This window comes from Eutrigla gurnardus (genome assembly GCF_963514095.1).
Source record: "Eutrigla gurnardus genome assembly, chromosome: 17".
NCBI lineage: Eukaryota > Metazoa > Chordata > Actinopteri > Perciformes > Triglidae > Eutrigla > Eutrigla gurnardus.
In genome coordinates, this window is record NC_139928.1 from 7173347 (window position 1) to 7197234 (window position 23888).

The 23888-nt window shown below is 42.8% G+C and overlaps 4 protein-coding genes across 8 annotated transcripts in view; 3 read left to right on the forward strand and 1 right to left on the reverse strand.

The window, feature by feature from the left end:
- Nucleotides 1-23888, forward strand: part of nr1d2b (nuclear receptor subfamily 1, group D, member 2b) — a 352544-nt gene that overhangs the window by 311256 nt on the left and 17400 nt on the right. The window lies entirely within an intron of this gene.
- On the forward strand, nucleotides 918-16450 carry LOC311027980 (ubiquitin-conjugating enzyme E2 E1-like). 5 transcript variants are annotated; one of them, XM_084032220.1, is made up of 7 exons: nucleotides 925-994; nucleotides 2144-2223; nucleotides 2260-2350; nucleotides 3046-3096; nucleotides 14104-14236; nucleotides 14843-14990; nucleotides 15845-16450. In XM_084032220.1, the coding sequence occupies exons 2-7, from the start codon at nucleotides 2151-2153 to the stop codon at nucleotides 15940-15942; spliced, it is 594 nt and encodes a 197-aa protein (XP_083888346.1). In that variant the 5' UTR covers nucleotides 925-994; nucleotides 2144-2150; the 3' UTR covers nucleotides 15943-16450. The 5 variants fall into 5 exon arrangements, with proteins under 5 accessions (XP_083888345.1, XP_083888346.1, XP_083888347.1 ...); XM_084032221.1 differs by lacking the exon at nucleotides 925-994 and adding an exon at nucleotides 1289-1305; XM_084032218.1 differs by lacking the exon at nucleotides 925-994 and adding an exon at nucleotides 1889-1941.
- nkiras1 (NFKB inhibitor interacting Ras-like 1) lies at nucleotides 17695-20051 on the reverse strand. Its single transcript, XM_084032225.1, has 4 exons — nucleotides 19949-20051; nucleotides 19602-19702; nucleotides 19183-19424; nucleotides 17695-18602 (listed from the first exon to the last, which is right to left on the reverse strand). The coding sequence occupies exons 2-4, from the start codon at nucleotides 19693-19695 to the stop codon at nucleotides 18360-18362; spliced, it is 579 nt and encodes a 192-aa protein (XP_083888351.1). The 5' UTR covers nucleotides 19696-19702; nucleotides 19949-20051; the 3' UTR covers nucleotides 17695-18359.
- Nucleotides 20468-23684, forward strand: rpl15 (ribosomal protein L15). Its single transcript, XM_084032224.1, has 4 exons — nucleotides 20468-20562; nucleotides 21450-21631; nucleotides 21727-21863; nucleotides 23333-23684. Exons 2-4 carry the CDS (start codon nucleotides 21460-21462, stop codon nucleotides 23636-23638), a joined length of 615 nt encoding a protein of 204 aa, XP_083888350.1. The 5' UTR covers nucleotides 20468-20562; nucleotides 21450-21459; the 3' UTR covers nucleotides 23639-23684.

Below are 23888 nucleotides of genomic sequence, written 5' to 3' on the forward strand. Positions count from 1 at the left end.
GCTGCTGCTGCAGAGTGTTGGCTAGCAGGTAGTTAGGGGGGACATAATTCGCTCTTCATGAGAAAGGTCCGGGTAAGTTAATGGCTTTCTTTTCTAACAATGGCTCTCTTGAATAACTACTGTTTGAATAGTCTCTAATTTAGCTATTTTGTTTAATTTCCCCGTTACACCTGTAGCGTATCTCCCTCCAACATCACTCGTTTGACCCCGACGCCGTGTGTCTGGCTTTATAATGATGAATCTGGATGTCAGGACGTCTGTCTCCTGCTGGACCGACACTTCCGGCGAGCAGAGGCACGCGTCCAGCGGCGGCGTCAAGCTCGTGTTAATTGTTCGCGATAATCCCGGAAAGTAGGCGAGTGAACCCTGCAAAAATAAAAGCACCAACCTGTGTATTTTACATGGGGGGTTTTCAAGGGCAATGGCAATAATTATAGACCGATTACATCAAATAATTAGATTTTTTTTTCAAATGTAATCAACATTTAAACAACACAATATATATAATTTGTACGTTTTTAAAACAAAAATAAATTATTTATCACTGATAATACTGAATGCTAATAATACAAATATTTAATAAAAATAAACTTATCAAACTTAAATTTGTAGTGATCTTTACCTTTAATTTAAAGATCGTATAAATCATGATATTTATCTCCAAATAACTCTCCCTTTGTAGTTACTAATGATACAAGTAGGCCTACGTTGTATTCTTATTTGATTTTTTCTATTTTGTAGAATGAAGATGCTCAGGTGCTCGCGGTTACATGCTGTCCTTGCACTTACTGTTGATACTTATATTTCAGCCACATCAACAAAGCTCATTTCATCTTACTTGTAGATCACATTATTGCCGCCCTCGTTTCCCCGTGCTTTTATTTTTAAAACGATGACCGGAAGTGTGATTTCTCTTCGTCGTGGGTTCGTTGACACTAGTGCGTCCAGGCGGCGGAGGCACACACACATAGGCTGTGCACACACACAAAGAAAGGTATCAAGATACGAAATATTTGCATTACAGCGCGTGATATTGCGGCGGTTGACGTAATTTGTGTCTTTCGGGTGACGTTTGGACCACGACGGTGATCCGCGCCGCCGTCAAAGCAGCGTTTAGTGAGTCGTTTCCATCCTGTGACTGGCTGCACTGAGATCAGCTGCGCGTCGACTCGACGGATATAGCTTTAAAACACATTGCGAGGAAAACCTTTAAGTGGACGGCGTGGTCGTGTCTGTTTTGAATGTGGGTTTAACGCGTTGAAGGGACGGCTCGACGGCGCCGCAGCACCTCGCTGACTTCTCGAGGTGAAAGTTTCATTCGCCTGGAAATTGTTGAGGTGTAGTGTTTTTATAGGGGGGGTCGACTGCGACATCGCCCCGTCGACGCGTTGCTGCTTTTCCATCCCGACCCCGGCCGAGTCCGACCCAGCCGAGAGCAGAGGTCTCGCGGTCGTGTGTCCCTCCGTGGTGTCGGGCAGAAGTAGGCCGAACTATTTCACCAATTGATTTCCTTTGTCGCTGCCCGACAAGGCTCAAATAATAATAATAACGCCCGACTGCAAATTCAAACATTAGCTAAGGTCATTATTCGGCGTTATAACAAATAAAGGGGGAAATGCTCCGCCGATAACTTCCTCGGTCACATCCACGCAGGGCGCTTTAAACTGATGGATCCGGTTTACTCGGGTCAACGTCTAGTCCAGGCCTGCTAGTTAAAACGACGGAAGCGTTTATGGAGTCCGTGACTGCACTGTTGGGATCCGTAGTCATGATCTACAGCCACCACGATGTGTGCGCGTCGCGTCTGTAGGAAACACGGTTCCTTTTAAAAAATAGGACATTATAAACTTGACGCGCTTACTGGAGACTTTTACTACTTAATAACACGCGACGATGGTTGGAGATGAACCGGTTGGTTCACCTGATAAATTCGGGATACAGGTGTGCCATGCTTTACATTTCACCCAGAAAACTGCAGTGGGAGTCAGAAATTCTCAAGTATTGCACAAGCTGTCATAATTTACCCTCAAGCGAGTCTCTGCGGTTCCATTATTTAGTTTTGAACTGGTTAAGATGTGAGGTGACTGGATGTTTAAGGTTGGGTGTACCTCCTCTGAATCTTGGGTTTGTGCTGGTTCCCCAGGCTCGGTATGTCGGATGAAGATTCCCGTGCCAGCACCAGCTCTTCCTCATCTTCGTCGTCAACCCATCAGCAGCAGCAGCAGCAGCAGCAGCAGCAGCAGCAGCAGCAGCAGCCAACACAGCAGCAGGAAGCAAACGCCCTGAAGAAACGAGAAAGCAAAGCCAGCATGAGCAAGACCTCCAAACTCCTCTCCACGAGTGCTAAAAGGTGGGTTTGCTTGATGGCCGGGGGTCAGTGACGGGATGCAGGAGGGGCCCGGTTACCCTGGTTACAGGGAGCCACAGTTTTAGGGCTGTCCCCCTCCTCATCCATTAAGTCAACTATTGCTTTTTATTCTTTTTTCGTGAAACTTAGGAGCGCACGTCTTGCAAACACAAGATTTAAAGTGGTGTGATCCCATGGGGAGAAGCTCTCTTTCACAGATACGTCAATTAAATCAACTAATTGATTAGAAAACAGTGTGAGTTTACTAAGAATTGTAATTGGAGGAAAAGACCCACACATCTTTCCCTAGATATTCTGCCACTTAATTCCCAGGACTGACGTGCGTGTCTCTTCAGGGAGTATTATTCACTTTTCCCAACAGCTGAAAAACAAGTCAGGAGTTTGGCCTCCTTATAGCTGAAGTCCAGGTACACGGAGAATGAAATCACCTTTCTAAAACCGGCCTGTTCTGGTTTGTGTAGTTTCTAACATTACGAGTTGATGAGCGTTGTCCAGCGTATGACATGTCCCTAACTGAGGCATGGAACGTTTTAGTTTGACACAAAATAAGGTCATTTAACTCGAGGGATGCTCTGCTTTTCCTCTCGTCCATCCGGCCTCCTTCGTCTGCTATCCGGCCTTGTGAGTTTGGAGTTACAGTGTTTTTGATGCGTGTTATTTTTCTTTGCTTTTTGCAGAATTCAGAAGGAATTGGCTGACATTACGTTGGATCCGCCACCAAACTGCAGGTGAGTGAACGAGTTGAACGGAGAGTGGTTGGATGCATGTTGGTCATTGACACGTGTGTGTGTGTGTGTGTGTCAGTGCAGGTACATTTATTTTTAAAAGGACATTTAGTCTGTTATGAGAAAGGAATGCAAGGAGTCCTTCATGTGGGTGTCTTGAATGTGAAGGTTTAAAAGCCCCTCTTCATCCGTATGCCAGAATAGAAAAATGTCTCCTTTTTTTCTTCGTTGCCTTGAATTCAGTCTCTGAAATTAGATTAATTTCCCCTCTCTGCTCACTGCCTGCCACTGTGGAAGTATTTTTTATTTATTTTTTATTTTTGTGTCTGCCACTTTTGAAACCCATACGCCAAATGAAGGAGCAACATTTAGACGATGTCGTTTAATGTTTCACACTAAAGGCATTAAAGCGCGGTACACACAGTGTTGGAGTTGCAGCGTGGAGCCGTGTTTTTGGGTGGGAGGGTGCTGCAGTCATGCGTACATATGAATTCATGCAGAGAATATTTAGCTTGGGACAACAAAGAAACGGAGAAATGATTCACCGGAGTTCTGTAGTCTGGTTGAGCGGCACAGAGCAGACTGTGTTTTTTGCCTTCAAGGCCGAAGTGGATGCTGGATTACTTGCGGTGTCATCGATCAAAGTCAAACCTGCGCATTACATTTACTGCCACTTCACAACTTTACTGCTAATTACTTACTTGCTTACTAATCATTATGCTGATTGTCTTTTTATTGATGGTTATTGTTCCGCCTGTCAATCAAAACAAATCAAGTCCTACAACCAGCAGTGTTGTTCTACTCCCTGTTGCATTTTCCTCCGTCTGCGCTGCCTGACGATGTAACCCACCGCCAACAATCCACCCGTGTTTGGCGGGCGGCTCATTTCCCACGTTCCTTGCATGTCGAGTCAATCAGAAAAAAATATCAAGGCATCAAGTGTTACAGACTGAATGGTTTGTTTCTGGTCTTTGTCTGTTCAGTACATGATCACAAGGTTTACCATTCATTGGCTTTTCATAGAACGTTAAGGCTGTCTCTTTCTAGTCTGTTGCTCTTTCCATGTTTTAATGGAATATTAAACTATTGAAAATCTACATTTAGTCTCAGGAAAGTCAAAGGTCACTGCTTTTTGTGATATTAATTTCTTTGAACAGTGTTTTTTTTTTGCCCTCGCATCCAAATATCACACAACATCAAGTCACCCTCGGCTCAGAGTAGAACCATATAAATATACATACACACAACCAAATACACACAATACATACACACAACCAAATCATTGAAATCAGGTGTTCCAATCACTTCCATGGCCACAGGTGTATAAAAGCGAACACCGAGGCATGCAGACAGTTTCTACAAACATGTGTGAAAGAATGGGTCGCTCTCAGGAGCTCAGTGAGTTCCAGCGTGGTACTGTGATAGGATGCCACCTGTGCAACAAGTCCAGTCGTGAAATGTCCTCGCTCCTAAATATTCCAGTGAACTGTCAGTAGGATTATAACAAAGTGGAAGAGATTGGGAACGACAGCAACTCAGCCAAGGTTTCCATGGCGATCAGCTGCATCCAAGCCATACATCAGCAAGTGCAATGCAAAGTGTCGGATGCAGTGGTGTAAAGCACGCCACCACTGGACTCTAGAGCAGTGGAGACACGTTCTCTGGAGTGACGAATCACGCTTCTCCATCTGGCAATCTGAGGACAACGGTACTTGTTGTGCCACGTGTAAAGTTTGATGGAGGGGGATTATGGTGTGGGGTTGTTTTTCTGGAGCTGATGGGATGAATTAGAGTGGAGACTGAGAGCCAGGCCTTCCATCCAACATCAGTGTGTGACCTCACAAATACACCTCTGGAAGAATGGTCAAAAAGTCCCATAAACACACTCCTAAACCTTGTGGAAAGCCTTCCAGAAGAGTTGAAGCTGTTATAGCTGTAAAGGGTGGACCGACGTCATATTAAACCCTATGGATTAAGAATGGGACGTCACATAGGTTCATATGTGAGTCGAGGCAGGTGAGCAAATAATTTTGGCAATATAGTGGTAGTGTGTATGTATACTAGGGGTGGGAAGAAAAATCGATATTGCAATATATTGTTGTGCTCTCTGTCGCAATAAATAAATCGATACACTGACGGCAAATATCGATATTTTGGGTCTACAGGTTTTTTTAGACTCCCGTCTGTGCGTCTAAGAGTTTACGGTTCTCCGGAGCGGATCCGCGGGGGCTGCCCGGGGGTCGGTCTGAGCTCCAAGCGGGTTTCACACAGCCTTGAGGGCATGAGTGCCGACTTTTCGGCCGGGTTTGATTGCCTATTTACGGGCAGGATTCCGAGCGGCGCGCTAGAGTTTACGGTTCTCCGGATGGAGCAGAACTGTGGGTTCGCGGTGCGTAATTGTAAGCGTGGCCGTGTGCTGGCCGGTGCTGTTGTGAGCTTCAAGCGCTTTTCACACAGCATTTAGGGCATGCGGACCCACTTTTCGGCCGGGCTCGATTGCCTATTTACGGGCAGGATTCCGGGCGGCGCGTGTTTGCCGTCCGCCGGAGTGCATGTGTGGATCCGCGGAGCCGTGTGCTGCCCGGTGTTGCTGTGAGCTCCAAGAGGTTTGAGGCCCGACTTCCCAGGTACTGGGTGGGTGAACATAACTCTGCACATAATTGGTTGCATACTGAAATGTGCCCAATATTTCATTTAATTCTGATGTTATTCTTATCTTGTTTAGCTATTGTTAAACTAAAACGGGCCCAAGTTTACATAAAACAAGTTGCTACTGACTTTCCTGGTTTACATAAGACATGTTATTAATGTTCATGCACTTTAATGTGTCCAGCTGGACAGTGTTTATTCATTTGTACATTGTACGAAGTTTGGGAATTTATTTTTTATGCATATTTTTTCTTTTTCAGTCACATATCGTGATATATCGTTGATGAAATTTCTTGCAATATATCGAATATCGCAGATATCGTGTATCGTGATATTATCGTTATCGTGGGCCAAATATCGTCACAGTATCGAATCGTGAGTTACCCGTATCGTCCCACCCCTAATGTATACAAATATACATACATACATACACACACACACACATACAAGACGGCTGTCAGTTGACGCCATCTTTGGCTGATGGACATAATTCCTATAATATGGGAAATTATATGTTAATATTTCTGAGTGAGCCGCTGCAGAACATAATTAAATAGGCTGCATATAGTCTGAACACTTTTTTCAAACAGCATTTCGATGACTCTTTAAATGTATTCCATTTGTTGAAGTGGCTGAAATAAAGCGGCCGAACGCTGCCAAGATCCAAATAGATGGAATTTAAAACCACTGAATTTAATCTCCACCATCTTCAAGTGCAAATCACCAAACACTTTATTACGGGATCAGATTGTGATCTTATGCCTTTGATCTATATTTGTTCTTTTAAAACTAATAACTTGAACTATATTTTCATCTTCCGTTGCTGGCCCCCCGTGTGTTTGCTCCTGTCGGATTAAAGCTTAATGAATATATTTAAAATGCAACACAGGCAAAAACCTAATACACACATTCCACCACTTTATCATCCATTAAGCAAATGTGAGTCTGATAAACGATTAAACCCTGAATAAGACTTTGTTGAGTTAACTTTTTAAGACTTTTTTTTTTATATAAAGATAAATGCACACAGTAGCCGACATGCATCAAAACCTCCACGTCCACTGGATTCACATGGAAGCTCTGCCTTTTAGTTATTATTAACGGAGCTCCGTTAATGAAGGCCCTTTAAAAAATACAAAATAAAAAACACGCACAAGCTTCTGAGAGTTCAGGGTTCGGCTCGGAGTTGGTTAAACCTGCTTCATGTATCAGCGATGACAGGTCTGTTGTTGATCGTTGGCAGTAAATCCAGGGGTGTGTGTGTGTGTGTGTGTGTGTGTGTGTGGTTGCATAACGGCGAGCTCGAAACCACGAGTTGTTGAAAACAAGCATTTGGACGACGCAGCGCGGCCTCTTCGGAGCTTCAGGCTTCACCAGGAGCCAGTTTCGTTCTCAAGCGTTCTCAGCCTCGGTGTTGGTGTGAGTCATAAATGTCGGCTCTAAAGGAAAACGTTCGCCGTAGCTGAACCCCCGAGCCCCCTGAGGCGTCGTGGATTAACTCCTTAAACCGAGGCCAGCTTGAAGCTCTGATTGCTTAGTGAGGAAAATGATTTGCTGATTGCGGGAGGTTGACGTGAGATTTTATTTTGAAGTTCTGTTTCATACGAGGGAAACAGTTTGACTTTATCAGTCGTATTCAGATTAAAGTCGCTGCACCACAAAGACGTCCGCTTCTTATCCGTCACTGCACGGCTCAGATTTGTCCAAAAGGACCTTTTTCTCTGTACATCTTGATAGAATGACATTATCTTTCACCCTCATTTTACTCATTGGACATAAGAGACGGATATACAAGTCAGTGGTGGTCAAAACCGCTTGTTTCGACAGAGACGTGACTAAACGTGAGCCTCATTCTGGGTCATGTGGTCACTATGGATGGTAGGTTGATGGTTATTTGAAAACGCCATGTATGTGCAGGATGTCCTGCGTCGCTTAGTGGCGGTCCTTTCTGATCCGTCAGTGGGCCGCAGTGTTTTAACGACACCTTTTCAGCTGATTTAAAAAAAAAAAAAAAAATTTGCCAATGGAAAAGAAACTGTTCAATTCAAGCTGTGAAATCAGGCGTAAAAGTCGAGTTAAGTCTCCATAAGCAATGTCATTTTTATTTTATTTTAAAGCTGTTAAAGTGTTTTCTCTACATAACTGAAGCTGTCACGTCTTTTCAGACTGCTTAGCCACACATGTCGTTGGTTTTGGACTTCTCATCATGTTTGTTGAGATAAACGGCTCCAAACATGCGTGACGATGAGTGATTTGTCTTCCCGTCTTACCAGCCGCGTGGAGCACGCCGTCGCGTCTCTTCATTTTGTTCTGTTGAAAATCCCTCTATTCAGCATCGCGTGCAGGAGAGGGGGAATTTTTTAATTTTTTTGTTGTGGATTTTGCTTCTTTCTGCTTCGTTTAGCAGAGAATCCACTCATTAGGGTATGAATGGAGCTGGCCAGCTACGCCTCGCAGATGCTGTTTAATGGATTACACATCGATGAGTCAGTCGGTTGACGTCTCATTTCTCTGGAGGTCGGTTTCGGGCCTCCTCGCTCTTAAAATGGACACTGACTGATGAAGAAAAGACTCATCCCGACTCGTTCCCATTATCGTCAGCGCCTCTCTCTCGTAGCAAACTTTGTTTCATAAGCACTATGAGGCAGAGTCTTTCATCTGTCATTTATCAAAATCTAATTATACTCCACACAGGGAATGCCGTGCAGGCCCCTTTTTGCCTTTCTCTGCTGCTTCTTTGCCACTGATGTGTGAGCTGCAGACATCACAGGCCTGCCTCCCTCCCTGCCTCCCACCCCGTGTTGCTTTCATTCACCATGTTTTATTCCTTTTTCCTCTCAACCGGTTATTTATTGCTGTCTTCCTGACACTCGCACTTTATTCCCTCCATCTTTCACCCCGCCTGGTTGTCCTCTTGTACGGCCCGTTCACAGTATCTCCTCTTTAAGATGTTGCCCTCGGGTGTCGGACAGATTCCTGTCATTCCAGGCCCGCGGCTCCTGACAGCTAAGGAAAGTTAAAAGCCGTCTGCAGGAGGGTAATTAGTGCTAAGTAGGGTTGGACAGATATAGTGTTTAAAGGCCGTTTATTGATGGGTTTTTTTTAAACTTGAGCCATTTGGGAATAACTTTGTGTGTGTGAGATCTTAGCAGTGTTCTCTTCAGTGTTGCCTCTTCTCGCATGTTTGAGATTACTGAGGTTTTCTCAACAGCTTGGTGGTATCTATAAAAAGCCTGGTCCCTGGAGAGGAAGTGGCTGGCCTGCACACCGTTGTTACTTCACAAAGCTCTGAAACGGAGCCGAGCTCTGAGCTGCTGCTGTTGCTGCACAGCTGCTCCGCCTGACGGGCTTTAGTTGGGCAGAAGGGGAAGTCAGTGTTTCATTTTCTCTCCCGTCAGCTGCAGGTACTCTGTCCTTCAAAGCTGGTATTAAATGTCTGCTCAGATTCATGATGCTGATGTGACGTGATTCTTCGTTCAGTGCCTGATTTCATATCACATCTTTGCTTGAATTGATCATTTTATACCCTTTTCTGTTTTTTTACTGTTGATTTACTAGTGCTATATAAAATTCACAATTTTAGTTTTGTTGGAAGGAAGAAAATAAATGGTTTAGTTCATTTATTTTTTATTAGGATCGATTTTAGTGCAATTCTTCCAAGACTCCTTGAACATGGAAACATCACTTTAATGGATACAAACGGCAACAAGTAAAACACTTAAACCCAATTAACCCATACACTATACAGCACACAAAATAACATTAAAACAACAACAATGTATGCAGCAGGAAATATACAATTAACTATATCATCATTAACTCAACGTATTTCTATCGTCCATCATAGATCTCGTTTATTCCACGACAACCCTGATAAGTTCTCGAGCTCTAACTTTGGTGAGCCATAATTTGTGCCTGAGGTGGTTCTTGTGTGTGATGTGCGTTATAATATTAACTCAAGAGTTTGTCATGAGCAGAGGAACAACCTTAACATAATTTAACTCATTATATTGTAATTAATTCCCTGCATGATCAATTAATTTCTGGGTAAAAAGATGAATACAGTTGATTTAAAGGCGTTTTCTTTCACAGCACTAAAGCGTGGATATTAGAGAGGGAATTATGACCTGTTTGACTTCCTAACAGCTCTAAGCAGCTTACAAATGACTAGGACATTCATTATGTATTATGTTTTTATGCAAATTGCCACTATAGATGACAATAAGGACGATGAGCAGAATACATAATGACTGCACAGTGTTTGTCATAGACCACGAGTGTTTCACCTTTTCTGTTAACAAATTCCCTTTAGGAACAAAGTAACAGTATGTTTGTGATGTCGGGGTCAGGAGTTATCATTTTAATCAGGTCTTTTAAGGACATTCCAATCTCAAAACTATTAACCAAACTAACGGTAACACAGCGTTGCCAGGTTACTGGAGAAAAGGACATTTGTTTTGTCTGTACATTTATTTGTTTAAGTTATTTGTTGCTTGTTTCTCAAATTTAAGATCCATTACCTGTTGCGCCTCCATCACACCAAAATGTTTTATTACTATTAGGATATTGCTGTGAAATGTGTCGCACACATTCATGCTGGCAAGGGGAGTGAATCGTTTGGTGACCTCCGACTTTCCCTCTTGCGCCACACTCAAAATCAACCGTGTTGGGCAACAACCTGCAACCTCTAGGTGTTGCTGAGGGGACTTGACTGGGACTTGATTTTATGACTTTCTATGACATTTTTGCATCGGTACTTGCCATGCCCTCCTGTATGTATTATTAGAATAGGTTTGTTACTAATGTCCCGTTGTTGATTTCATCCATTTCACACGGCTTTAATAATAAACCCTATCTATTTAAAGACTGGAATCTGACACTTGGTTTCAGTGGAGGAATACCATATGATCTGTACCATATATCATCCTGCGCTGTCCTCGTAAAGCTCTGAAGGAACATTTGCAGGCTGATTGCTATTGTGTTAAATTGGCGGGGTGGGTGCAGGGTGCTGTTGCACGGAGTCTCCTCGGCACTCTAGTGAAGTGGAGTCATTATATTGTCTCAGCCAGCCGGGCATATTGCAGTGTTTCTCCCTGTCATCATCACAATACACTTGCGAGTTGATAGTGGTGATTGAAAATGAAGCCGTGTGTGCGTCTCATCGCTGTGGTTTGAAGTGAAAGACATTGTTAAACGGCGCAATAAGAGATTGATTGAAACATAAGGACCGACAACAAGAGCTCAGTACTGAGGGAAGGAAACACAGAGTAGATTGTGAAGCTTTTACACTGGAAGTCAAACTTTTTTGCTATGAAGGCAATAAACGGTATGTCTGCTCGATGTTTGTTTTGACTACTTGGTCAAAGCTGTAATTACAAAAAATAATGTATATATACTTTTTTCTGTAGTGGTATCGCCCTCCATATTGGTGTTCTTTGCAGGGCATACATTTTGTTGATTTGATTTGGTTTTGAGAGCAAAAAGCAAATATTATAATTGAACGTGGCACGTTCACTTCAATATCAGCAGCCTAATGCTGCATTCATGTGATATTATTATGCGATTTTGGGTCGTTAATGCCTTAAACCCAGGCCACGCCGCTCTCGCTGAGCAGGGCGGCATTTCATATCTTCTAAGTTTCTATTGAAGTCTAAATCTTCCAACGTCTGTCATCATATTTTAAGAGGTGACGTACGGGATACGGCTGCATTAATGTGACATCGGCGCATATTTTGAGGGGATCGGTCCAAAGTCAATACGTTCGACATGCAAGAACAATTCACATTTCATTTAAAACATTTAAAATAAAAGCTATTATCTTACTTTCACTCTGTAGGAATACAAATTAATAAGAACAATTATTAATTAAATGAATACATCTAATAAATACTTAATAACGAATGAATCACTAGTGCTGTCTTTGTATTGTCTATTACTGTAGTTTTGTATTTCAGGGTGAGAAGTTGCATCGAACCTTTTCTTTTTGTTTGCCATTGGCTCTCACTGATGAACGCTGTCGGCTAACTGAACGCATCCGTCTGCCCGTCTCCTCCGCTGTGCTGCAGGAGTCGGGTTTGAAAGGTTAAAGGCTCAGAAAGAATGACACAGCTGAAATGTCAGCACTCTTGTTGCGGTGCGTTTGTACACCGAGGTGGCGGAAGAAGCCCCCCCCCCCCCTGATATCGAAGTGAACAGCGACAGCGTGGCATATTGGCGGCTCAGACGAAGCACTCGGCAGCCTTTTGTGTGGGACGGAGGCAGACAGGGAGGAAACCTCTGTTGTCGGGCCAAAGAAACCTCAGTCTGGTTGATTCGGTGGGAAATGATACATCTATTCTTGGCACAGCAGCGGGTCTTGACTGAGGTCTCGTGGTGCGACCAGTATATTAGCAGTCCCATCCAGGACCAGGGCTGCCCTCCAGGAACGCACTACTCCTCATGGTGTTTTCTACCAAAGGGGGTATTTCTATTTACTACAGTTTTAATGTTATTCTGGGTTTCCTGCCCAGAGACTAGATGTAAATTATGCGTGTAGCTGACTCCGGTACAGCTAAGAAGCTGTACACGGTCCCTGCTAAATAAATAAAATAAATAACTAAGACTGTCCCATTGGTCAATGTTTAAATGTCCTCGGTAGTCCACTGTCTCCATGCACACACACTGCAGGACGTCTAGTGGAGTAGTGATGGTAACTAAGACGTTTTCTGTATTATTTCACCAAGAAAATCCACCATTAATGTTTTCTTCATGTCAGTGGTTCCCAAACTCTGAATCAGGACACCTGAAGGGTTTTGGGTGTGAGAGTAGCGTAGAGATCAGCAGCCTAAAGCCTGGGCGAGTGGGTATTATAGGTTTCGGTTCCTGACAGGGTGTCTGTATGTATCTGCCTCTCAGTGGTGATGAAGAGCGTCGGCTTCAGAAGGTGAGATCATTGCCTGACATTTACCTCCTCTGTCGTTCCTCAGAAGAGACGCCATGCAGAGGCTGCTGATTATAACACAGGAGCTGTGTGGAGGAGCTGGATTTGTTCTGAATTATTCTTGGAAGTCTCTGCTTCTGAATAATAGATTATCTTTTAAATGTAAAATGTCACTCATTTCTGTTTGAATACAGCCCTATTGCTGCACACTGTGTTCCACATGTTCAAGAGGCGAGCCTTTTATTTTTAACCCCGCTCCGAATTTAACCCTCCTTTCAAAATGAAATGACACACTGTGAAGTGGCATTTGGAGCGCTTCATCAAGCAGTCAACTATGTGAACATATCTCCGGCATTAAAGCGCTAACAGAAGCTGCTGTTGACTTACTGTGTTGCCGCTGTTGAATCAAGGCTCTAGCGAAGCGGCTGCAGTCATCGGCCCTTCCTGTTGTGTTGATCTTTTTCTTTTTATCACATCGTGTCGGCGTAATGACTCGCACGGCCGACTGCACTTTATTGTTTTAATGAATTACCAATAAAATGAGACTGAATAGAGTTCTGAATGCAGAACGTCGGAAACGGGGTAATTATTTTACTCATTTAGCAGACGTCGAGAGCAACTGTAGAAGACGAACGGTGAAAGAAAAATAAACTTGAGGGCTCCTCAGGTTGTGTGTACGGTGAAACCATAATCTTGAGCATGAAATATGAGTCACTTAATTGTTTTTAGAAATCCCAAGGTTTTAAAAAAAAAATCCTTTTAAAAAATAACATAATTGGGGGAAAAAAGCAATAAACATATCACTTACAGAATTACTATTAAAGCACCGGCAATCAGTATTTAAAACGATTTATTACAGCAATTTCTCAAATGTCAAATTGAAAACAATGTGACAATTAGTTATCGCCTGCAGGGCTTCGTAGTGGGTGTAATATTTCCCATGCTGTATTCTTCTTTACTGGGTTATTTACAAGTTTCCCTTATATCTTAAGTGGTTGTTATGGTTACGTGGTTTTCAGTGCCAATTTAGAACTTTGAAAAGTGAAATCTTTTTTGTACTTAATTCTCACAAATTGATGTGTTTTAAATACTGTGGCGGTCGTCTGCTCAACACAAAGGCGGGCTGTTTTACCGTTCCTTATAGGTCATGGAATTTCAGCTTTTTAGTCAGTGAAAGTCAGGGGATTTGACATTTGAGAGTGGGAAACACTTAGAATGGAAACACTGTTTTTGACTTGAAATAATTGTATAAAACTTGACACTTAATTTGGTCCAAAAGACCAGTGGATTTAAAAATGACAGTCATGGCCCCTCCGTCACTTACACATTATAATTACTAAGTTGTGCGACTAAAGATGTTTTCATCTGTGAGAGATGCTGTCTGCCTGGTTTTGTGGCCTCCAAATACTAAACAAGAATAAATGTCTCCTTTGTACTGACAGTGCCGGTCCTAAAGGAGACAACATCTATGAGTGGAGGTCGACCATCCTGGGCCCTCCAGGCTCCGTGTACGAGGGAGGAGTGTTCTTCCTGGACATCGCCTTCACGCCAGACTACCCCTTCAAACCACCCAAGGTGACCTGTGAACTTACTTGTTGGCATCCAGCAAAGCCTTTTTTTCCCCGCTGTAAACTCTGGCCTCATTTTAAAAACATGCCATTCTCATAGGTCCCACTAGAGGGCACCCTTGCACTTTGGAATGCAACTAACTGAAATCAGAAGCTCCTGCTTCTAATCTGAATCCCCCAGGCCTCTCTATTAGATTTTATGAGCTCATTTTTCTTCCCTTTCAACGAGGAGTTGTCACAATCAAACTATGTAAATGTAGAAATTTTACTGACCTCACAAGACACCTTATAAAATATGACCTGATAGCTTTTCTAAATCATTCGCCGCCACCCATGTCCACATCCTGCAGCATATTTGTAGCACAGTAGAATAACGAGGTGAAAGTAATAAGCCAACCAGATTCTAATGGATGAGGCCCAGTGGGTTAGATGTTTGAGTTCACGTTCAAACTCGTTAGATCATGTCTAAAGCGATATTTAATAGCATAGTTTGCCTGACGGGGGTAATTTGATTTTTAAAGAGTATATATTTTTCTTCCTGGAGTTTAGCATACAGGAAAATGATCAAAAAGCTGTAATACAGACTCATCTTTTCTCTTTCATCTACGTCCAGGTGACGTTCCGTACGAGGATCTACCACTGCAACATCAACAGCCAGGGGGTGATCTGTCTGGACATCCTGAAGGACAACTGGAGTCCTGCCCTCACCATCTCCAAGGTCCTGCTGTCCATCTGCTCCCTGCTCACCGACTGCAACCCTGGTGAGAGCTGCAACACGTGCACGGAAGCTGTTACGTGATTTCCAGGATTTCATGTTTCTGACTCCAGCTTGTATTACAGAGCCTTAAAGTCTCATATCTGCTCTGACTGGAAAATCCAGCTGGAAGACAGAAGGTGGTGTGGTGTTTGTGTTCCAACCATCAAAAGCCCTCCGTCAACATATGTAGAATATATGCAGCTACGTCCAGCAGCTTTTTGAAATGAGTATTGAGGTTTGTGAGAAGTCATGGTAACTTAACGGGCATATGGCTTTGTGACTTCAATGCAAATTCTGTGTAATAGTAGAGTAGCTGTTGACAGAACGACAATGTGGTTGTTCGGTTGTCATTTTCTTTGTATTTGAATTCCAAAAAAACACCTTATTTTATAGATTAATGAGGCTCACCCACACCAACCCCATCGTCTCCCTGAAGTTCAAGTACATGCTACACAATCTGTACATGGCAGCTTCTTAATCTGCCCGGGCCATAACAGTTATCCTGATATAATATATAGACATGCCAACTCTAGATTTGATATTATTTTCTAAAAACTCTCAATTTTTGATGAAAATTTAAAAAAAACATCAGTTTTTAGAATAGCTGTGCTCATCTAAAGTAATCCTTGTCGACTGACATAAGTAATCGATGAGTTGATTTAATCCGCTAATCTGCGTTTATCAGTCGTCCGACATGAAAGCTGATCAAATCTAAATGTTGTCTAAGACCAAATCAACCAATAAGATGACTTTTCGACTAAGAGGGCGCACCGGTATTTTTTTCTTTTTTTTTCCTGAACAAACAATGTATGAAAATCTCTCCCTGCAGAAATATTGACGTCATGTTTTTGTTCCCAGCTGACCCTCTGGTCGGAAGCATCGCCACACAGTACACAACAAACAGACCCGAACACGACAGGATAGCCAAACAGTGGACCAAGCGCTACGCCACATAATCACCAGAGGAGGTGCGAGCTGGACAACTTGGGGATGTGGGGGCGTCGACTTTGGGGGGCGTGGCTCCCAGCAGAGGAGGGAGGCGGCTAAGAGAGAGGGGCGGGTCAATTTTTATCTCAGAAATGAAGTCTTAACTCCTCGCATTTTGTTGTTTGTTGTTTTTGTTTGTTGTTTTTTTTAAGTTATCTCCGGCCCAACTGTAATCAAACCTGGCAATAATGCATTCAGTGTTTTCTCTTTTGAATTTTTAGCTTGTGCTTGAAGATGGACATTAATACCAAACTGCTAGATGAAGTGTCGCAGCATGATTCCCGGTCACTGTAAATTCTCACGTGTGTTTAGTTCCAGTCGGTGTTTGCTTGCCCCTCCAAACCTGCTCTTTTGAAAAGGTGTTTTTTTTACACATGTAGACATGTTTAGATATGGATGGATATTGGTTGTGATTTGTGTTCTGTACTGAAAAAGCTGTTCTGTTTCTCCCTTAAGAATTAAACATGACCAACTGAAGCGTCTTGACGTGTTTGATTGTTTTGTAATTACCTTTTTGCGATCACCCGGAAAATACCACCGAAATAAATAAAACAATTCAGAGGATTAAATACAAAGAGGCTACGTTTTATTCAGTGCATCTTAAGACACGAGTTATAGAGCAGAGAATAATTTAGGGTTTGCATGATTACAGTCTCACTAACTCTGTTCCTACTAGCAGCACATTAAATGTTATTACTTTGAGACATTGAGGACACAGAAAACGGCGCAGGTCATCCTTCACATAGTGTTACCATTTCATAAAGTCAAGGAATGTGGCTCATTAAAGTGACAAAAATAAATTAGTTAAAAAATAAATATTTCCTCTCAACACTTTCTACTGTTAAACTTACACACACGGCTTTCACTAGGAGCCCTATTGGATTACACAGGCTTGACGACACAGGAGTGCAACAGATGCTGGACAGACATTAACTTCACAAGAGAAGGCAGCACCACGAGTATTATTGCTGCTACGCCATACTTGACACATGACTGGACGAAGGCTAGCCGAGTCCTGCCAGAGGACCAGGACTCATGCTGCATCCACATCAGATGGGGAAATACAATTTATAGATATGATTGCTGTTGGAAAATACCGCTAGGCTTCAGCATTTATGAGCTATCTTAACAGTTCATAGAGATTAGTGGCACAGCTTTAAGGACAGTTTCAGATTTCTCTGTATGTTGAAAGAGTGACGGGTTGCTTGAATCATATCTCCCTGGCACAAATCCAAATCTAAGAAATGGGGATCAAAATCTGCATACCTTTTTATTTGATGCAAAATGCATTCACCATAGATTTAACAGTCTGGATTGCAGATTTTGTCCAGCATCTCTTTCATTGAAACGGCTCTAGTTTGGGATCTCTTTGGACAGAAGAGGGATGATTACAGCAGCCAAGCACTCTTTATAATGTATTAATGTAAGACAAAATTTAAACGTATCCTTTCACTTGGTGTGGTATTCACATCTGAGTTGAAAAGGAAAGTGAACTCAAAAAGTGTAAATCCACAATATTTGTGTTTGCTTCATGTCAAATCTTTGGTACTGAAGTGCTACGTTTTTCCTTCTTAAATGAAGAACAGTTTGACGACACACTCAAGTGTGAAGCAGACGGCACAGAACAGACTGGTGACGCTTAATGTTTGGTTGTCTGTGCAAGAAGTACAACATGTATCCTCATTGGATCAGTAAACGCATTATTTCTGTAAGAGATGAGAAGGTCAATATATATTCATGTGTAGAGTGGTTAGCCTAGCATAAAGACTGGAAGCAGCACATAACTACCACTAAGTGTTACTTTTTCAGTGTAGTTTGTGTACAGGTGAAACCGCTGACATATAAAGTGTTCACTAATGAGCTTTAGAGGTGTTGGTAGGCATACAGTTTGACCTAAGATGGTATTAGGCTAGCTGTTTCCCATGCTTCCAGTGTTTGTGCTAAGCTAGGCTAACCACATCCTGACTACAGCTTTGAATTAAAGGGACAGTTCACCCAAAAAATACATGTTTTCCCTCTTGTGTGCAGTGCTATCTGTCAGTCTAGGTGGTTTCATTGTGAGGTGCCTGTTTGTGGAGATCTCTGCTGAAATCTTCAGTATCTCCAAATATGGAATTTGGTTCAAACTGCCTCTTCAACATACAGAGCTTGATATCAATCTTCTCGTCTTCAGATAGAAAGCAAATAAGCCTATTTCCCAAAATGTTGAACGTTTCCCTTAGAATGGTGTTAACACTGTATACAACTGAAAGAATGTGTGTGAAATATAGAGAAGGCATGTTTCTAAACTACAGGCCTGTCCATGTGGACCTGCTCATTATTCCCACACGAGGTGAATGCAGCCGACTAAAAGAAGCAGGGACGAGTGAGGGGCATCTTCACACTCTCAGATGTCATTGGACGGCGTGCCTTTGCTTTTGCGTCCGGGCAGAGGGAAGGCAGACTTGCTCTGAGGCTGCGTGAGGCGGCTGGTCAGCTGGGTGAAGGGTTCAATGAGGGAGTTGCGCTCGGTGACGCTCACCTCCCACAGCTTCACCTTCTCGCCTCGCGCCCACTGCTGCGCCACCTCCTGGTCCACCTGACGACGCTCACGCAGGTCCGTCTTATTCCCCAGCACGATCACCGTCACCTGAGAGAACAACGGATACACCACATCCAGTTCAGTGTTTATGAAGATGGCACACGATGCACTTTACTGTATCATTCTGAGCTTTTTAGTCAGATTTATCATTGTTGTTGGCTGAAAACCCTGTACCTCCGTATTTGATTAAAATGTATATTTATTTATATTTATATTTTGTGATTGCATGCTCCTGCAAAAACAAAACCAGATAATCACACTTCTTTCATTCATCACTTTAAAAGGCCAGTGGGTGATGCAAGGCTGCTTTTCTAGTTTCTCAAGATAATACTGAAGGCACACACAGACGGTCTGTTTTCAGAGGACTCTGTTTTATACTTTTAGACAGTATAATAAGCCTGAGTCGCATTCATACATCTTGTTTTGACTAATTATATATTTACTGCACAACACATAAATACGATAGACAACATTTCAAATATGTTAATTGATGTTCTACACGATGCAGATGCTTGCCAATATAAAAAGGCTATAGTACATTTTGTGTAAGTTAAGAGATTATCTGCACAGAGGAGAGAATGGCACACATTATTAACGGTTATTACAGCATACTTTGAACCAGCCGCACCTCTTTTTTATCTCGAGACTTGTCTATTTCCTTCTTCAGAACGTCCACCTTCTTGAAGGACTCCGAGCTGTCCACGCTGTAGACGAGCACGAAGCCGTCTGCCACGGAGTAGTAGTGTTTGGGGAGGTCTTGCCCGTCGTGGAGGCCTTTGGTGTCATAAAGCCTCAGCTGCTCCTTCACACCGCGGTCAGTTTCCACCGAGGCCACGTACACGTCCTCCTGGGTCTCATTGGATTCGGAGCCTGGAAAATACAGACAACGCAACAGTTTTAGAACATGATACAGCAGAAGAGAAATCATTACAAATATTCAATGTCAACCAGATCAAGGTCGTCTAAATGACTAGATTGAACCCATATGCATCCTATTTTGACCTGTGGTGTATAACAGCACTGCTGTGTTATTTCCTCATGGCTTACCTACAGAGTGATTTCCATACAGCAACTGTTCCAGTATGGCAGTTTTCCCCACTGCTGCCTGGCCACACACCACGACTTTACAGCCTTTTCCCATTTCGAGCCTGCAATGTGTGGACACAACACGTCACGCTGTTTAGATGTTGGACATGCAATAGTGACACTAACACTACTTGCAAGCTGTCAGCGTTGGCTAGCTATGACAGCATTTGGTTGTTTGGCTTAGCTAGCTAGCAGGCAAGAAGGAGCAACTCATTCAGCGCCATGCAACTCAAACACACGCATACAATCCGATTACGAACCACTCTTTGTGAATTAACCTGCTGGTACATTCGGCTAACGTTCCTTACCGGAATCAGGAGGATAAATAGCCGCCTATCAAGTTTTTGATCGTAGCAGCATCACAACCAGTCCATCCATTCTGCTCGGGTGGCCGCTGAGCCTTATTCTGTCACTGCGCATGCGCGACGGAGTTCATGAACAACAAGAACGGCAAAATGTAATAATAATAATAACAATAATAATAATAGTGATACGACAGTTACCAATAATAATACATAATACAAAAAAACTTTGAAGACGTTTTTATTTTGAGTTCACATAATCAATATAATATGTAATAATATTACATACAATACAACAGTTGTGACATAATAAGAAATTGAAAAACTACAATCAATACACAAAATGTGTGTATTGTAGTCAGTATTTTAAATGCTACTAAAAGCCAGTTTACGTTGTGTTTCCACTATGTGATTGCGTTGTGTTATAAAATTACCTATTGACTGAAAGTGGATTGAAATTGGAATCGTTTCATCCTCGAAATCACCACAGACGTATCATCAGAAGTGCAACAAACGAAGACTACATTTCCCATGAGTACAATGGAGGAAATGCGTCACTGTCGTTTTCATAAGGCATGCTGGGAACGAAACCTCTCTCTTTCCGGCTGGTACGCCATCATGTAAGCGAGTTTTCCTATGCTTTTACACTAAAAGAAATCCATTAAAATCATTCTGAATATGTTTCATCTGTCCGTTTGGCAGATGACATTGTTGAGCGACGTTATAGTAATCGTATATGCCATCGTTATTTTTTAGCAACATTGTTAAAAACACTGATTATAGCCCTGTTTTACCCGTGATGTGATGCAGTCGGATCTGGCAGCCATTGACGCTGCCGGCCGCTGTGGAGAGCTAATATGTTGTTTCCATGCTGTCTTGATGTTTATGTAAAGTTCCTAGATGTTCGCTTAAAAAAAAACATTTATATATGAACTTATAACATCGCTGTGCTAATGTTGACACCATCCCGGTGAAGAAGCGTTGAGAAGCTACTCGGCTAACACTAGCGTGCTAACGTTAGCTTTGCTAATAGCTTTTTAAAACGGCATGGACCGCGGTACAAATGCAACAAATACATATCCGCTCTGTGCTTTAATATGGTAAAAGCGCGATGCGTTTCATGTATAAACACCAACTCGGAGGTTATTCAGACGATGTGAAATCAGGCTGTCTGCAAACAGTTACACTGTGGTCTCACCGCTGACCGTACAGAGTCGCAGGGGTCTTAAACCATGTGCCATTATGATTAGTAAGAGTCGCAGGTTTCCAATAGACTGATCTTTAAGACGGACACTTAACCTTTGCAAGGCAGCAGCTAGTCCAAGTATTGGCTTGAAAACACATTGCACAGTTTGATTGTAGATTTTGACTACAGGTGCTGGCTGCATGTGTATGTCCCATAGTAATCCTATTTCTCAATCGCATCAAGTCAGATGCCAACAACATAGGAAGTGACTGTTTGAGAATCAAGTGTTTTAACTTCCAACATTGTTGTTTCTCGTTTTAGATAAGTCAACATGGGAGCATATAGGTATATGCAGGAGTTATGGCGCAAGAAGCAGTCCGATGTGATGCGCTTCCTGCTCCGTGTCCGCTGCTGGCAGTACCGCCAGCTGTCCAACCTCCACCGTGCTCCTAGACCCACCAGACCCGACAAGGCCCGTAGACTTGGCTACAAGGCCAAGCAGGGTGAGTGCTGAGCCCCCAGCTTGTTTTCCCTGCACGCGTGCGATCTGTCAGTTTTTTTGACCGCCTTGCTAATCGTGTCGTCTTTATTCAAACAGGTTACGTAGTGTATCGCGTCCGCGTGCGCCGTGGAGGCCGTAAACGCCCCGTACCCAAGGGTGCTACCTATGGCAAGCCAGTGCACCATGGCGTCAACCAGATCAAGTTTGCCCGCAGTCTGCAGTCCACCGCTGAGGTACGTTCATCTTTATCAGAGATGGTCTTTAAGGCCACAAGATAATTTTATTTTTGCTGTTTTAATGATTCTAATTAGCTTAAAATGTACAGAGTGCACAGCATCCTTTTGTTCATGTGTTTCCCATTCTGGTTGCAAATACTAACATGATGATCTGGGATGGGACGGTAGCATCACTTTTTAAACTGCAGAAGTTGGCTCTGGTTTTCCATAATTGATGAAATTCCCAGAATTGTCTAGGACACAGATATAAGGTGACGTTTTCTGGAAGCCTAAGACACTTCTTCCTTGATTTTGATGCATCCTCAAGTGGACACATGTCTCATTGGTTGGCTCATGTCATGTTAAGAGTACCTGCACCTCTGTTGGTCAGAGCTGTTCAGAATACTCCACTCAATTTCCTAGCAGGCCATACCCCACACTTGCATTGGTATATAGCAGTGCAACTATGTGACTAAAGTCTCACCTCCACAAATAATTTTCAAAATGATTGTGACTGCAAAGAGTTGGAAAAAGCACTTAATTTATGAATGGTTTGCTAGTACCAAAACAGTCTCAATTTAAGGTCACTGGCTGAGTTACAACATTCATATTGTGCGGATGCTGACATTTTCACCACACTTCAAACTCATGAGTGGTTTTGAGAGGTGTCTCTCTCAAAGACATTTTGAAATATCAATGTAGGCAAAGCACATGTATAATAAGTAATAACATGAAGGATGGCTGAATTCCTTTTAGCTGCTCTGGTTTCAGGGTCATGGTTTCGTGCATGCGGGATCACTGATATGAATAACTGGGGCACACTAGAAATTAAGTAATGTTACATTGGTTTCTTGCTATGACGACTCGCATTCCCACAATGCAAATGGTCATATGCAATGTTTATGGACACAGCAGTGAAGCCAATGTATAGAGATAACCCTACAGTACAGAGACTTTTAAAACTGATCTATAAAATGACTTAATTGAATACTGACTAAAAATAATTAGATTATGTATCACATTGGCACAGTTCACAAGAGTCTTGTCACAGCAGATGGGATGTGTCATTTGCTCATATGAAAGTTGTAGTCGCTGGTTAAAGATAAAATTGATCCACATTGTGGGTGTTTTCACTTAATAGTTAGGTGAGAAGGTTTCTCCTACTCTATGGAAACATGAATTTGCCATTGTCAGTTTTCCTTTCTTCCCTGTTACATGATCTGATCCCAGATGAGGGAGGGGTGTTAAATATGAGCATGCTGCCTTCAGTTTACCAGTGGCACCTTTTGTTAGCAGGATCTCTGGGTGTGAAAAGTCACACTTTTTGCTGCCACTGGGAGCCGCCAAAGCATTACGTTGCTTTCGCAGCTTTACGATGCCACGTTACCTTGTGTTAGGTTATTGATTTAGTCAGTTAATAGGATTTATTATTTATACCAATTTGTCCAGTCCACATTTCATTCAGTACATCCGTTTTTATTTCATAGGAGCGTGCTGGTCGTCACTGCGGAGGCCTGCGAGTGCTGAGCTCCTACTGGGTGGGTGAGGACTCCACCTACAAGTTCTTTGAGGTGGTTCTGGTCGACATCTTCCACAAGGCCATCAGACGCAACCCAGACACCCAATGGATCACAAAGGCAGTGCACAAGCACAGAGAGATGCGTGGCCTGACATCTGCAGGAAAGAAGAGCCGCGGCCTGGGCAAGGGCCACAAGTTCCACCTGACCATCGGAGGCTCCCGTCGTGCAGCCTGGAAGAGGCGCAACACCCTGCAGCTGCACCGCTACCGTTAGAGCACGCCTGTACATTTAAAAAAATAAACATCCCTTTTTATGGTGACATGTCTGTAGTCTGGTTCATTCCGCTGTTTGAATATTAAACAGAGCTATCTCCTCATCGTGTTCAACCGCTCAGTCCAACAATGTGAATTAAAAAAAAAACTTGATCTTTAAACTTTGGTGATTATGAAATTATATATTCATAGGGCTCCACCTGCACATCTCTACAGGTGATTTCACTTAACTGTAAGAGTGTAGCGGAGGC